This window comes from Schistocerca gregaria, chromosome X (genome assembly GCF_023897955.1).
Source record: "Schistocerca gregaria isolate iqSchGreg1 chromosome X, iqSchGreg1.2, whole genome shotgun sequence".
Lineage (NCBI taxonomy): Eukaryota > Metazoa > Arthropoda > Insecta > Orthoptera > Acrididae > Schistocerca > Schistocerca gregaria.
Genome location: NC_064931.1, coordinates 621,833,898 through 621,850,066, shown reverse-complemented (window position 1 = coordinate 621,850,066; position 16,169 = coordinate 621,833,898). Strand labels below are relative to the sequence as shown.

Below are 16,169 nucleotides of genomic sequence, written 5' to 3'. Positions count from 1 at the left end.
ACGTTTCAAAAACAGTATACGTCATACTCGATTTTCAAGCATCTCACTAGTTCTATATGTGTGTGAGGTCTTAGAGTCAGACATTCGCTAACATGGCACCCACCACGAGGTCCTCTGTGATGGATACCGATGCTACGTGTTTACTGCTACGGAGCACCCAATAAGTGAGGCTGTCTGATTTCGCTGGGTACTATTTCAAAATTCGGTTCCAACAAGTAAGTAAAAGACGGTCACAGTAGGCACTATCACAAGACAGACATTGTAGAGAAAGAGGAGACAGGAATTAACGACATCCCATGAGCAATGGTCAATACTCAGGGATATGACAGGAACTGTTATTTGAAGCTAGAAAGTCTCTTAAACTGAGGATCTAAAATACATATTTTAAGAGCTATGGCCCACCAGGGTGGCCGAACGGTTCTAGGCGCTACAGTCTGGAACCGTGTGACCGCTACAGTTGCAGGTTTGAGTCCTGACTCGGGCATAGATGTGTGTGATGTCCTTAGGTTAGTTAGGTTTAAGTAGTTCTAAGTTCTAGCGGACCGATGTGCTCAGAATTTGAGTCCCATAGTGCTCAGAGCCATTTGAACCATTTTTTAAGAATGGTTCAAATGGCTGTGAGCACTATGGGACTTTAACATCTGAGGTCATCAGTCCCCTAGAACTTAGAACTACTTAAACCTAACTAACCTAAGGAGATCACACATATCCATGACGGTGGCAGGAATCGAACCTGCGACCGTAGTGGTTGCCCGGCTCCAGACTGAAGCGCCTAGAACCGCTCGGCCATACTAGCCGGCCATTTTTAAGAGCTATGAGCACTTCCGTATCTTCGATACTGTGAAACAAATCTCTTCCACTGAAAGCTCCTTTCTTTCCATTTATGAGATGTGGTAGAATGAACCAAAACAAGAAAAAAGGTGTAGTAAACATGCCCCCTAATGTGCATATACCTTAAGAGCTACGAGCACTTGTTCATCTTTGCTACTGTGAAACTCACCTCTTCTAGTGGACAAGTGGTCATAGCTCTTAAGGTATGTATTTTAGAGCCCATGTTTACTGGACAATTTTTCTTGTTTTGGTCAATAATACCTCCTCCCAAAATATGCAAAACAAAGAGCTTGCAATAAAACAGATTTGTTTCACAGAACCAGAGATGAAGTACTGCTCATAGCTGTTATGGTATGCATTTTAGCGTCCATGTTTATTAGAACTTCTTGCTTTGAATAATCCTTCCTGTCGTATTCCTGAATATCGACCGTTCCTTCTTGGACACCATGTATAGTCAACGAATGATTGAGGACTGCTAGTGTAAGTACTACCCTGAGGTGAAGAGACTGGCACAAGAGAAGCAGCCGGGGCAGGTCTCATCAAGTCAGCCAGGAGACTGACAAAGGGCAGGTATTCGCTGACAATTTTTTTCGACTCACGGAGTTTCAAGAGAAACGGATTAGGGCCGTCCTCCAGAGACAGGGAAAGGGGGAGGCGGCTGAAGCGATTAGCGAGCGTGGGCGTCGGGCGTCGGGCGTCGGGCGTGGGCGTCGGCCCGTCGCGGGCAGCGAGCAGCGCCATCTGCGCATCTGCACACAATGGGCGCGCGCCGCATAAAGGGGGGCGCGAGCGGCGCGGCCGCAGGAGCGACCATGTCAGCAGCGGGAGCAGACGGCGCGGACGGCCGGCACGACGACGGCGGCGCCGGCGCCGGCGGGGGCGGCGTGGGCGGCGGCCGCGGGGGCGGCGGCCGCGGCCGGCACCACCACTGGGCCGCCGACATGGCCGCCTCCGACCGCGACGCCTCCGACTCCGAGCTGTCCGACTCGGAGCACTTCCTGGCCAAGGGCGCCTTCCTGCTCACCCCCAGCCACGAGCTCAGCATCGAGAAGGCCAGCAGCATCTGCGAGAAGATGAACTTCAAGGGCCTCTTCTCTCTCACCAAGACCGCCACCGGCATCCTCTTCAAATTCTCCGAGCCGGAGGATTACCAGGCTGTCTACAAGAAGGGCTTCCACAAGGTGACGGGCGCGCGCTTCTACAAGAAGGTAAGCAATTCCCCCGCTTTTCTATACCTGCAATTATTCTTTTTATTTCGGTAGTTTTTGGAAGTTTCCATGTTTAAATGCAAAACTAGGGTGGTTTACCAGAGCTTGCAGTTTGAAATTTTGACTGTTTCTTTACGATGAGTTGCAAGTGTAAAAAAACGATCCTGTATGATAACTTTATCCTCGTAAGTATTGCACTCGTTATGGACGGGCTTCTAACGCAGGTGCTGGAACGTTCTATGGTATTTTTGAAAAAAAATTATTGTTGCATTTGTCTTTGGTGATCCAGGGAAACCACCGGGATTCTAAATCAGTATGCAGATAATTATTTGCCCACTGCTAGCCCCGAATTCGAATCTAGTGTCTCAGCGGCTGAGAACTTTTTCCCTCGAACTTTTTATTTGTTTTCTTTCTTTGACCCCTTTTAGTTGGTGTAACACGTGTTCAAAAGTACAACTTCTGACATGAGTTCTCGCAACGTAATTAACGGCATTAGCGAGAGAACAAAAAGTCGCTGAATTTCTTTCGTTTTATCTCATGACAATGTCGAGCACAATTAGACATTATCATGAAAATTTGCAATCTTAAGTTATTGCTTTTCCAAACGAATTTCGCTATGTACCTTCTGTTCCCAAATCAGGTTACCACGAACAAAACATTTTTCTTTCTTTTTATCCAAGACATGCATGAATGTTTCATAAAGGAAACATCACGCCTTATGATGATCATTTACGGCTTTAAGGCAAACTACAGTATAACGATCGCTGTATCATAACTTTTTATAATCATTCTTATTGTTAACATTTAACTCCAAGGAATCGTATCTCGTGACTCCTTCATGATTTTTATTCTCTGCATTTATTAATAGACGACAAAAGAGCGTTAGAGGCTAATTCACACTCAGTTTTGTTTCACAAAACTTGGAACATTCAAATTGTAGTTTATTTCTCACTAACAATGCCTAACTATCTCAACTGAAATGAGTAAAATAAAAGCTCATGTATGAGCCATAATCATGTGTAACTTGTATTATTTTTTCTTACAATATGATGTTTAACCATAGTGGATGCACATAATTGTTTCCGCATTTTCAGTACATAGAATCATTATCATGATGCCAGTAATTATTTCTTCCATCTCAGTAAATTTACGCCGTTGACGATCTGCTCAGTCGTTTGGTCTTTCTGCATGTTTGCCACTGCGTAATCAATTGACCCAACCCAGTGAAACAGATAAGGACTAGTTCAGTCACTGAAATGAGCACTACCATCCAGACTGTGGAAGAGTCACCGAATAGCATTCGATAACACTTATTATTATTAATCGTATTAGAAGCATCAGTCTCCTGTGACGTAGCTTGGATTTTATCCACACTTACAGCCAGGAACTAACTTGTTCCTTGAAATCTAACAAAACTGTGCCTGTGCGTAGTCATGGAGCGGCTGTTATATGTCGTGTGGGCGTAGATACTGGTAATTCTCAATTGGGGTTAGCCGTAGGCAGAAAGTGAAAATTCTAATCCCATGTATGATTCCAATCAGTCAGGGCTATTAGATTTTTGTAAATGCAGTGAGCACTCTAGCAGTAATATATGATGTTCATGGCATGTCTCTGATCAGCGTTTTAATGCGACGCCTGTCTTGTGAAGAAACTCTCTTCCATTTGAACCATACAAACATGTATCATGGATGTACGAATCAGGCTTTCGCGGCGATATCCATTAATAAAATATCCTCGGTGAATCGGGAGCGGCGGTCGCGCCATCAAAACCGTGCCATATATGGCGCGGGACTAGGCACCAGTGACGTCACTGACGGCGGCGCTGCTCTAATAAGCACGGAAGCAGCATTCAGAAGACAGTCAACCATTTGACAATGGCAGAGGAGCTCTCTGTTGAAAGCTAGTGGGCAGATGACCACTTGACGCGGCTTGAGAATATTTTATTAATGTATCATGGATGTACACCAGTGTTTTTCAACCCGTGGGTCGCGACCCCCTGGGGGTCGCAAAGCCTTGCTCAGAGGTCGCGGTCGCAGGAGAAAGCATTTACAACTGTTTTCATAAAGTCAATTTTTTTCGATTTTTGATTCGCTTCCATAACTGCCACATGTACCAGACATGGAGGGCTGCACAGATCTTTTAAGAAACTTGTCGATTTTAAGCTTCCTCAGAGCGAAGCGCGAAGACAGTAATCACGTCCTTACTTGCTGGTGTACTCGGACAACTGATTGTAGTGACCGAAAATGCGCCACTATGCCCCGCTGACCCCTTCTCACCCCACGCCTCTACCGCGGCAAAGAAGATAATTATATCTCTGCCCACAGAGCACTGCGACCTCTTTTCACATTACACTTGATTTCTCGATCAGTATAGTATCAATATAAAGAAAACTAAACACGTTGCCTTTGAAATCTCTGACATACTTTTATTGTGGTTCTAGGGGTCGCCAGAATATTTTTACTTGGAAAGGGCTCGCGTATTCAGTAAGGTTGGAAAACACTGACGTACACGATTCAGTCAACCCTTATTTGTTGTGTTTTATTTTTGCTGTCTCACGAACAGAGATTGAACCTTAAGTTGGCCTTAGATGTTCCTGATATCTCATTCCTAAGGCAATAGTCATTTAAAGTGAGGAATCTGCGTTTGACTGTCTGCAGGACATCTGATGTTAACGTATCTCCACAGGAGCTCTTCTAACGTGATAGTAGTTAAGGCGCTACATTCGAATTCGAGAGAATCGAGTTTCAGATCCTAGCCAGCCATCCAGATTTGGTTATTCACTTGTTCCCTAAATCACTTAAATGGAACTCCAGGACATTTTCTTAAGTAAGGACACGGCAAATTTTCTTTTCTGAGTCCAAACATGCGTTCCATCTGTAATGATCTAACGGACGACGAGGCGTTAACCATAAATCTTATTTACATTTCCTTTGGGAGCCCTTCTTTCCTACACTGGCTCACTTTCCGCATACTGGTGCAACAGAAGTTCATAATCAGTATTTGCACTACAAGCAAAGGCTATGTGATAACGTAAAGTTCTCACTCATCAGTTCTTTCACCATTGTTCTGCGGAAAATTCCAAACCCCATAATACTGTATCATGGAGAAAGGACTTGTGCCGCTGTTAAAGGTGATCGGTCAGTGGTACATAAGTTCTAGATTCGAAAAGAGTAGACTGCGTACTGGCTCTGTAGACACAGAGACGATAAAGGTACAGTCTACCTTCTGGCCATAGATAAGTCAATCGGGGTTGAGCGAGCGCCGTGTTATCCTCTGCCTGTGGCGTCATCAGTTGCGGTGTGGAGGAACATGTGGTTAGCACACTGCTCTCTCGGCTGTTGTCAGGTTTCTAGACCCAGAAACCGCTACTAATCGGTCGAGTAGTTCTCCAGTCGACTTAGTGCACCATGTACCAGTCCTCCAATGAAGGTAAACTCACTGGTAGTACCTGGAACAGAACTCGGGTCCGCCCGCATTGCACAGTCAGGTGCGCTGACCACTCCCCTACGGATGCAGAATTTTATTTCCACAACCATCCACTTGAAAACTTCGCAAAAACTGTACATTAGACTAGCCAGTCATGCAAATGGCTTCGATAAACACTTGATGCACTACGCTGAGTAGAGAAGAGGCATCCTTCCTCAGTATTTCAGTGTATCCCACTATCATTCGTTAAAACTGGTATCGTGTGTTGAAGCTACTTTGTAAGCACACTCTATGCACCTGCTTAGAAGACAACAGGTCAGACTTGGCGTATGGGCATCTAGAAAATTTGGAAGAATGTTTTGACCCCAGTTTTCGCATCATACGAACAAATCAAAACACTTATGGGATATAGAGAAAACTACGTCTGCGTCTAGCTATAATCAGTTCTCCATACGAAAATCACCTTGTAACTGTGGGCAGTCTTGGATACGGTAAAGCTCATTAAGTAGCCATGCGTCTTTGTTCACTTGCTGAAGGGTTTCCACGTTGAGCTGCTGTAATTTGTCACAAAATGCATGGGGCTCTCAAAATCTCATGTATCCCTTACACTGATTTTGTTCTGTCTGTGCGTATTATTTTATTTATATTATGTGGTATGTATCAAACTTAGTTACAGTGCTAGCGTGGATCCACTGGTGCATGTGAATCTTATCCTTAATCTTTCATCTGAATTCTAAAGTTTGATGTCTTGAATACATTGTATCGTTTATTTGCTGTATCTTTTGTGTGAAGACAATCCTACAACTTTACCGTGTTATGACACATCACCATATGCAATCACTAGACGATCATATAAACGTTATGTAGGTTATGCAGCTGATTCTCATTAATACACTGATGTAACGCTCAGCATCACTATATAATATTTCATTGAAGAGCCAAAGTAATTGGTCCACCAGCCTAATATCGTGTAGGATCCCCGCGAGCACGCAGAAGTGCCGCGCAACACGACGTGGCATGGACTCGACTAATGTCTGAAATAGTGCTGGAGGGAATTGATGCCATGAATCCTGCAGGGCTGTCCATAAATCCGTAAGAGCACGAAATGGTGGAGATCTCTTCTGAACTGCACTTGCAAACCATCCCAGATATGCTCAATAACATTCATGTCTGGGGAGTTTGGTGGCCAGCGGAAGACTTTAAACTCAGAAGAGTGTTCGTGGAGCCACTCTGTAGCAATTCTGGACGTGTGTGGTGTCGCATTGTCGTGCTGGAATTCCTCAAGTCCATCGGAATCCACAATGGACATGAATGAATGCAGGTGATCAGAAAGGATGCTTACGACTGTGTCACCTGTCAGAGTCGTATTTAGACGTATCAGGGGTCTCATATCACTCCAACAGCACCCGCCCCACACCATTACACAGCCTCCGCCAACTTGAACAGACCCTACTGACATGCAGGGTGTTTGGATTCATGAGGTTGCCTCCATACCCGTTCACGTCAATCCGCGCGATACAATTTGAAACGAGACTCGTCCGGCCAGGCAACATGTTTCCAGTCATCAACAGTCCAATGTCGGTGTTGGCGGGCGTAGGCGAGGCGTAAAGCTTTGTGTCGTGCAGTTATAAAGGGTACACGAGTGGGCCTCCGGCTCCGAAAGCCCATATTGATTATGTTTCGTTGAATGGTTCGCACGTTGACACTTGTTCACGCCCAGCAATGAAATCTTCAGCAATTTGCGGAAGGGTTGCACTTCTGTCACGTTGAAAGATTCTCTTTAGTCGTCTTTGATCCCGTTCTTGCAGGATCTTTTTCCAACCGTAGCGAAGTCTGAGATTTGTCGTTTTGCCTTATTCATGATATTCGCGGTACATTTGTGAAATGGTCGTACGGGAAAATTCCCACTTCATCAATACGTCGGAGATGCTGTGGCACATCGCTTGTGCCCCAACTACACTCATGGAAATGGAAAAAAGAACACATTGACACCAGTGTGTCAGACCCACCATACTTGCTCCGGACACTGCGAGAGGGCTGTACAAGCAATGATCACACGCACGGCACAGCGGACACACCAGGAACCGCGGTGTTGGCCGTCGAATGGCGCTAGCTGCGCAGCATTTGTGCACCGCCGCCGTCAGTGTCAGCCAGTTTGCTGTGGCATACGGAGCTCCATCGCAGTCTTTAACACTGGTAGCATGCCGCGACAGCGTGGACGTGAACCGTATGTGCAGTTGACGGACTTTGATCGAGGGCGTATAGTGGGCATGCGGGAGGCCAGGTGGACGTACCGCCGAATTGCTCAACACGTGGGGCGTGAGGTCTCCACAGCACATCGATGTTGTCCCCAGTGGTCGGCGGAAGGTGCACGTGCCCGTCGACCTGGGACCGGACCGCAGCGAGGCACGGATGCACGCCAAGACTGTAGGATCCTACGCAGTGCCGTAGGGGACCGCACCGCCACTTCCCAGCAAATTAGGGACACTGTCGCTCCTGGGGTATCGGCGAGGACCATTCGCAACCGTCTCCATGAAGCTGGGCTACGGTCCCGCACACCGTTAGGCCGTCTTCCGCACACGCCCCAACATCGTGCAGCCCGCCTCCAGTGGTGTCGCGACAGGAGTGAATGGAGGGACGAATGGAGACGTGTCGTCTTCAGCGATGAGAGTCGCTTCTGCCTTGGTGCCAATGATGGTCGTATGCGTGTTTGGCGCCGTGCAGGTGAGCGCCACAATCAGGACTGCATACGACCGAGGCACACAGGGAAACACCCGGCATCATGGTGTGGGGAGCGATCTCCTACACTGGCCGTACACCTCTGGTGATCGTCGAGGGGACACTGAATAGTGCACGGTACATCCAAACCGTCATCGAACCCATCGTTCTACCATTCCTAGACCGGCAAGGGAACTTACTGTTCCAATAGGACAATGCATGTCCGCATGTATCCCGTGCCACCCAATGTGCTCTAGAAGGTGTAAGTCAACTACCCTGGCCAGCAAGATCTCCGGATCTGTCCCCCATTGAGCATGTTTGGGACTGGCTGAAGCGTCGTCTCACGCGGTCTGCACGTCCAGCACGAACGCTGGTCCAACTGAGGTGCCAGGTGGAAATGGCATGGCAAGCCGTTCCACAGGACTACATCCAGCATCTCTACGATCGTCTCCATGGGAGAATAGCAGCCTGCATTGTTGCGAAAGGTGGATATACACTGTACTAGTGCCGACAATGTGCATGCTCTGTTGCCTGTGTCTATGTGCCTGTGGTTCTGTCAGTGTGATCATGTGATGTATCTGATCCCAGGAATGTGTCAATAAAGTTTCCCCTTCCTGGGACAATGAATTCACGGTGTTCTTATTTCAATTTCCAGGAGTGTATGACGTTGCGTTCAAACCCACTTAAATTTTGATAAACTGCCATTGTAGCAGCAGTAACCAATCAAACCACTGCGCCAGACACTTGTGGTCTTATATAGGCTTTGCCGACCGCGGCGCCGTATTCTACCGATTTACGTATCTTTGCATTTGAAAACGCATACCTACACCACTTTCTGTGTATGTCGTCGCATGGGTACACGGGATGCACAACAGGTTCACATGCAGCGGTTCAGGCCATCCATCAAGTTTTTGGGAAAACCTTCTGTTGCTTGATAAGCATCCATTGGAGGTCGTCAATCATCCATGGTGATGGTGGTAGGGCTACATTCTTACGCCCTCTAAGTTCAGATGCAAATCCAGGAAACGAACTGGTCACTCTAGACACGTGATGTTCACATGTCTGAAACGCTCGTTCACTAGACCAGCTCAGGGTGGTCGGACATTATCAGCCATAGATTGTAACACATCTCTGTAAGCGCAACGGGAAAGGGACACATCCTTTTGCAGACTGTCATACCTACAGACATCAGCGTTTACAGCATCCTAGAAAAAGCAGATCTAGTGATTTGACACGACCCACCCTTAGAATACTAACGCCGCAGTGGTGTTCTCTTTCCACAATATTGGCAGAGTTTTAGTGTGCGCCTGGGGTTCCTCGCATTAATATATGGGTTTAATTGCGACTTGTTCGCGAATTTAGCACCACTTCAGTGTTTCTATGAGTACTCACGTTGGGCACGACACCACATTCGTCTAGCCATGTGGGAATGCATCATTAGGAGCAAGCAGTGCAACCTGTCAAAGCCGACGACCCACGGTCCAGTGAATAATGAATAATGAAATGATCGTATGGAATTGATGACCGGGAGCTGACACCACACTGGACGACTCGCGTGTCGATTATGATGGAATGATGAAGAGGACAACACAACAGCCAGCTTCCGAGCGGTTAAAATCTCCGACAAGGCAGGGAAACGAACGAGGACTCGTTGCATGACAGTCAGATGCGCTGGCCAGTCAGCTAAGGGTGTGGACAAAACAGAGACTGATATGTCGTCTCTAACCAGAGCAGGTGCTGCGCTCGTTCGAGGTGCGCTTAGGCAACATAATTTACAGGGTGATTCAAAAGTAACTGTACACATTTCGTGGGTGTAATCCTTACATCAAAATAAGAATAAAATGTTAAATAAAGTTTTGTCTGAAATTGCTTTATTTACATGCACTGAAGCTTCCAGCGAGGGAAAGAAAGATGGAAAGAAGGTTATGGTTTAAAGTCCCATTGACAATAAGGCGTCCGCAACACGAGGTCGGAATGGAGAAGGATGGAAAGGAATTTAGCTGCGATCTTACGCTGACGTGCCATATATGGCACATGTTTCTGTGTTTTCCGGTCACAGTTTAGTCCATACAGTGTCTCAATAACGCAAAATTTTTTTGTCGATCTCGAAAACACTTACGAAGATAATTGTATATACTATCCATCAGCCAACGACGTTGCTTTTCGACCTTCCAGTGGCTACTAGCTATGGTCTGCTCATATGTGTGGCATAGGCCTCTTGCACCTTTGAAATTTGTTTCCAATTGATACTTTAATTTACTTTAATGTTATTTCCACGTGACTGAAATAGATGTAATTCACTGCTTTCGCAACAAAACAGCTCGTTTCCACTACCTTTCTAACTATACCTTAGCTTAGGGTATTGCCGATGCTTTGGAAGCTAACACATGTCTATCAAGTCCTCCTATAGAGTTTACTGAATTCACTGTCAACAATTTATTTTGCTGTATGCATTAGGACCAAGTACCTGGTGATTTTCAGTGTTCCAAATTCCGATAATGACTTTCAAGTCGGCATTTTCTCTGTCGACCTGTCACCAAATCATCATCGTAATGCTTACCTTACTTTGCTGGCGCTGTTTCCACTAATGCTAATATGACGTGGACTGGAAAACCTTTGCAAATACAATTCATCGGTGAAGAATTGTAAATTTTGCACTATGGCATGTTGGAGTGGATTCGGTTTACAAAGCATGGTTTATATCTACTCATACCGTACTCCTCATTGAAAGTTTCCGTACAGAAGTCACCTCTTGATGAATTTTGTCTGCCGAATAAACAATAGAGAGTGTATAACGGTTTCAAGCAAAAACAAACGCAACAAGGCTTTATAAAAGGAAGTCTGAAACTACTACACGAAACCTTCTGCCTTCAAAGAGAAACAGATCGTTCTCGGCTAAGTATCGACCTCCGCCACAAGTATTTCCCGAAGATAAGATTAGGAAAGGTTATGCTGGGTTATAACTCAGCAGACGACGTCCTGTAAAATGCACTGTGAACGTAAAAACTTCAGAACTCATGTTGCGTCTGCGCTACCATCAGTTACTTTTCCTTAGCGGAGAATCTGAAACCAAGTTCATCCAGCCTCCTGAGGGAAATTACGAAGCTACAGGAAAGTGAGGTTACTGTTATTTCAAACTATTGTACTCAAGGTTATGAAACTGAGATTCCTGGCTCGTTAGAAAATTCCTTAGACACATTTAACATAAAACCTTCAATGCTGATCAATTCCGTCTTGCCTCATCCTTGACCAGGCTGAAATTTTCTTCTGCCAGTAACAACACCAACATCGACGGAGCCGTAGATCACAGTTTTCCTTCCTTCAGGATTATTTTGTTAGCTGCCAGTGTATAAACAGGTATTTAAGCCGTATAGTTTGAACTGTAAGTCCCAGCTAGTCAAACTGCCAGAGTATTGACAGGAGACCACTGAGGTTTTTCACCTACGTTTCATGTAATATTCAAAATCTGTTCGATGTTCAATGGCTAACATTCATCACTTATCAAGTTAGTCGTCGATCAGTAGCACACATACAAAGAGCTACATACCCTGCAGCACACTGGTAACGAGTGAATGGCGAGCGCACTCATCCCTGTATGTTAGTTACGGAACGTAAATGTTAATTGGATCGAATATGATTCTGTCACTGTTTAATTGAAAGAATGATCTTCTTCACTACCACTAATGGGTAGCAGTACAAATACGGATCGTAGCCAGTCGCGGTCAATTAAGATTAAATGCTTGGTATAAGAATTTCTTGCCACAACCATAGCAATTCCTTGATGCCAAGGTCACCCTCTGTGCGAGTTTTCCCAGATTCGTCTCAGTTATACTCGTTCGGAGTCATAAGTACGTTGTACCCTGAAATCCATAATGACTCAGTCTGTAACTCAGCAGCAGTAATCTCTTGTTTAAAATTTTCTCTAATCGGATCACTGAGACAAATTAGACATTGATTCTCTGCACTGTATCTTCCAGTTTTCATTTGGTAGCCCAGACGCACAACGAATCAGCGTAGTTTGTTGCGTACAGCGTTTCTTAACTTCCCTCTCAAAAGACTACGTCTGAGTACAGTGGGTAATACTGTTTTGCCGACCCAACTTTAAAATTTGATAAAAGCTGGTTTAGTTTCATCTTTTAGCAAAGAGGTGACAGAAATACGTTGCATCATGACAACACTAATACGATGCCATTCGAGAGCACAATAATAAAATTCTTCTAGGCATTCAAAGCTGTTGTGAATAAATGCACATGTCAGTAGTTTGTCACAACAGGAAGAGATTCTTTGACAGCTCTGAACTGTACAAGTCTTTCAGTAACAGGACAATTGTAAAGCTTTAAGGTTGAAACCAAACAGGTGGTTAAGATCGTAAACTGAGTGTTTTGGGATGAGCAACCAACTGTCAGAAGTGAAAATATCAGACTTTGCGAGGTCTTGAATGAGTAATACATCATAGGTGAAAGAACTTAATTGTTTTTAACACAAGTTTACCAGAAACTGCGTCATCCAAGCCGTAAGTCTCTCTACAAAAGAATTTACTCACTGTAGGATTTGATGATATTGATGGATCGTATGTGAGAAGATTCGTCAATGAGCTCCCAACAATTTGCGTGAAATATACACTATGAAATGTACACTATACACTATGAAGTATACGCCGAGTGCGAAGAGCCCTGGTGTAGGAGCAACACCCTTATCATAAAAAAGAAATGCAAACCCAGACTTAAGTTATTTCAGTCAATACGGAACTTCGCATAATTTTTATGGTCGACAGATGGGAGCTTATTCTGCCATGATGGTGTTTTCCACCACCACAATAACCATTTATAGTGTCAATATTTTAATTCCTTCTTTGATTTACACGTTGCCTTTGTACGCCAATTGGCACATGTTACTCGGCACGAGCGCCACCTGCCCTGCTTTCAGAGTAACTACGCTAGCCGATTACATTCAGTCGGTTGTGAGCTCTGCAAGATCCATGAGCTATTTTATATTAACGTGACAAACCCTAATTCTAGGGCTATATTTAATTTTTGACACATGGATCTATGCCGACAATTGTAAAAACGGCAATGGTACATTAGTCCTTACTAATGTAAAATTGTAAGTACCAGTCGTCGTTATCATACTTCTGTAAGCAAGAGTTCTCTAATTTGTCTTAAAATTTATTCTTGGCTTATAAGTTTCATACTTTTCTAATGTAAGCTGTGATGTTAATTGTCCTTAGGTTACCTTCTGAAGAAGACAAATTTATATATGTCGAAACCTAGGTAAAGATTTTCTTTATCCATTGCAACTGGTCGGCTGTTTATAATTTTATCATTTACAGTGTGATCAGTGACTACACGCTCATAAACGCATATCATGCGAACATCAACAATGCTCAGTCATTTTGTGTGCTGAATTGTTCAAAATTAGCTGACAGAATCTTATTCGCTGCTATCTCTGTTGAATAGTTCACGTTCTCTGGTGTTCGTTCGGGATATGCTACTGCAGGTGCTGGAGAGTGTCCTTCTTGTGCACAGGAAGATATGGTTTCAATTCGTCAGCGCATCAGTCCACATTGATATCAATGTCCTTAAGTCCCTCAATAACAATAGTCATCGTTCGACTGGAAGGGGCAGTCCAGTTCCATAGCTGGCGCGATCAATGGATCTTAGGTTGTACCTCCTTTGGATTCTATTTCCTAAGGGGTTGCAAGACACGGTTGGTAAATGAAGCCACAGCAGAAATTGAAGAGGACCTAGCTGGTTGGATCCTACCTCCCTGGCAGCTGACAGCATGAATATTTGAAAGAATTGACCAACATTTTATGCACAGTTGCAGAGCATGCATTGAGGTTAACAGTGGAAAGTTTCAGCAGTTGCTTAGAATTAATTCCCAATCATCAGTTCCATGTCACAATGTACACAGTATGCGATCTTCTATCGTATGTATAAAGTTTCAGGCCACTCTATTTATTTACTTGTGCTAAAACTACGATACAAAATAACTATAAGGTAACGGATGTGGTTTCTTTGCGGTATCTGTCGTTTACAACGAATACAAGTCATTTCCCCTGCAGATATGATGGCGCGTGCCCTGAGGACCGCCACGTTGCGAAAAACAGATATCGTGCGATTACTGAATAGAGCGACTTATTATTTTAGGAATAAAATCTGCCAATATTTGTAAAAATTAGAAAATCGCTTGATATACTCTACCACTCATAGAAAGTTTATCGCCGGGCACAGAATGTTCCATTGTGTTGTGAAACATCATTGCCGCGCAGTACTGTGAGACGAACAGAACGCAGTCTACCGGCTGGAAAGTTGTCATGGTTGCATAGAGGCCAGGCGTCAAGGCTGCACGTCTGAAGCATTGAAATCCGAATATTTTCTATAGGTCGTTTTGATACATTTCTGCACTATTCAGGTAAATAACTAAGAGGTGGTAGAAATATTATTTAATAATAGAAGTGGGTGTATTTATTTAGAGATATAGAATTGAAATGTCTATACTTCAATAACCTTTGTCGAGGAGCTGTTCACGTTCGCGAATTTTACTTTTTGTTGACTTCTAAGGCTATTCCGCTGCCGAAGTCACTTTTATTCTACCAACGGCCTTATCAAAGAGAGCGTAGGAGCGGACAGACGTTCCAGGTACCCTCTTGCCGTAGGGATGGGAAACTTCCCCTAAAAGGCAAAAGAATCAGCAGCGATCAACAGCGTGAGAATGCAGAAAGAAATGAAACCACTGCATTAAAAACACATAATGCTTATCCACAGTACATGTGGCCTGCTACTGATAAGGTGTCGTGATGATGTCTCCATTGCCAAAAGATTCAGGACTAGTCCCCCCTTCGGCTCTCCGGGAGGGGACTTCCAAGGGGGAGGTGACCATGAGAGAAAGATTGAATAAACGTTCTAGGAGCCGGGGCGTGGAATTTCAGAACTCTGTTCGTGGTAGAGAAATTAGAAAATCTGAAAAGGGAAGTGCTAATGTTCAATCTAGATATAGTGAGCGTCAATGAATTGAAATGGAAAGAAGGCAAAGATTTCAGGTAGGATGAGTATAGAGTAATATCAACAGCAGCTGAAAATAATATAATGGGAGTAGGATTCGTTATGTATAGAAAAGTACAGCAGAGAATGAGTTACTGTGAACAGTTCAGTGATCTGGTTGTTATCATCAGAATCGACAACAAACCAACACCGACAACAATAGTTTAGGTATACGTGCCGACGTCGCAAGCAGAAGATGAACATACAGAGAACAAATATGAGGATGTTAAACGTGTAATTCAGTACGTAAAGAAATATAAAAATCTAGTAGTCAAGGGGGATTGGAATGTGGTTGTAGGTGAAGAAGTAGAAGAAAGAATTACGGAATAATATGGGCTTGGTAGTAGGAATGAGAGAAATGAAAGACTAATTGAGTTCTATAATAAAGTTCATCTAGTAATAGCGAATCTCGTATAGATACTGCGATAATGAACAGCTCAGTACACATTTCAGTTGAAGAGAAATGGACATCAGTAAATGGGTAATCACAGAAGTCGGAGACAAAAACATAGGTGCAAGGAAGGTAACTGTGAAGGGCTCACGAGTAGCAGAAGAAATATTTCAGTTGATCAACGAAAGAAGGAAGTACAAAAACATTGCGGGAAATACAGGAATACAGAAATATAAGGCACTTAGGAATGATAAAGTGGATATGCAGGAAAGCTAAGGCGAAATGGCTGCTAGAAAAATGTGAAGAAATCGAAAAAGAAATGATTGTCGGAATGGGTGACTCAGTGTACAGAAAGTTAAAACAACCTTCGGTGAAATTAAAAGCAAGGAGATGTCATCAAGAGTGCAATGGGGATTCCACTATTAAACGTAGGGGAGAGAGCAGATAGGCAGAAAAAGTACATTCAACGTCTCTGTGAGAGCTTTGGAAGACTTAAGATCAAATAAGACAGAAGGAGTAGATAACATTCTTTTGGAATTTGTAAAATAACTG

The 16,169-nt window shown here is 44.2% G+C and overlaps 1 protein-coding gene across 1 annotated transcript in view; it reads left to right on the top strand.

Annotated features, from left to right (window-relative positions):
* The first annotated feature begins 1,724 nt into the window (after positions 1-1,724).
* LOC126298430 (uncharacterized) overlaps positions 1,725-16,169 on the top strand; it is a 127,115-nt gene continuing 112,670 nt past the window's right edge. Inside the window, exon 1 of the mRNA XM_049989758.1 lies at positions 1,725-2,039. Coding sequence (XP_049845715.1) covers positions 1,773-2,039 — 267 coding nt within the window. The 5' untranslated portion in view covers positions 1,725-1,772. The remainder of the gene's footprint in view (positions 2,040-16,169) is intronic.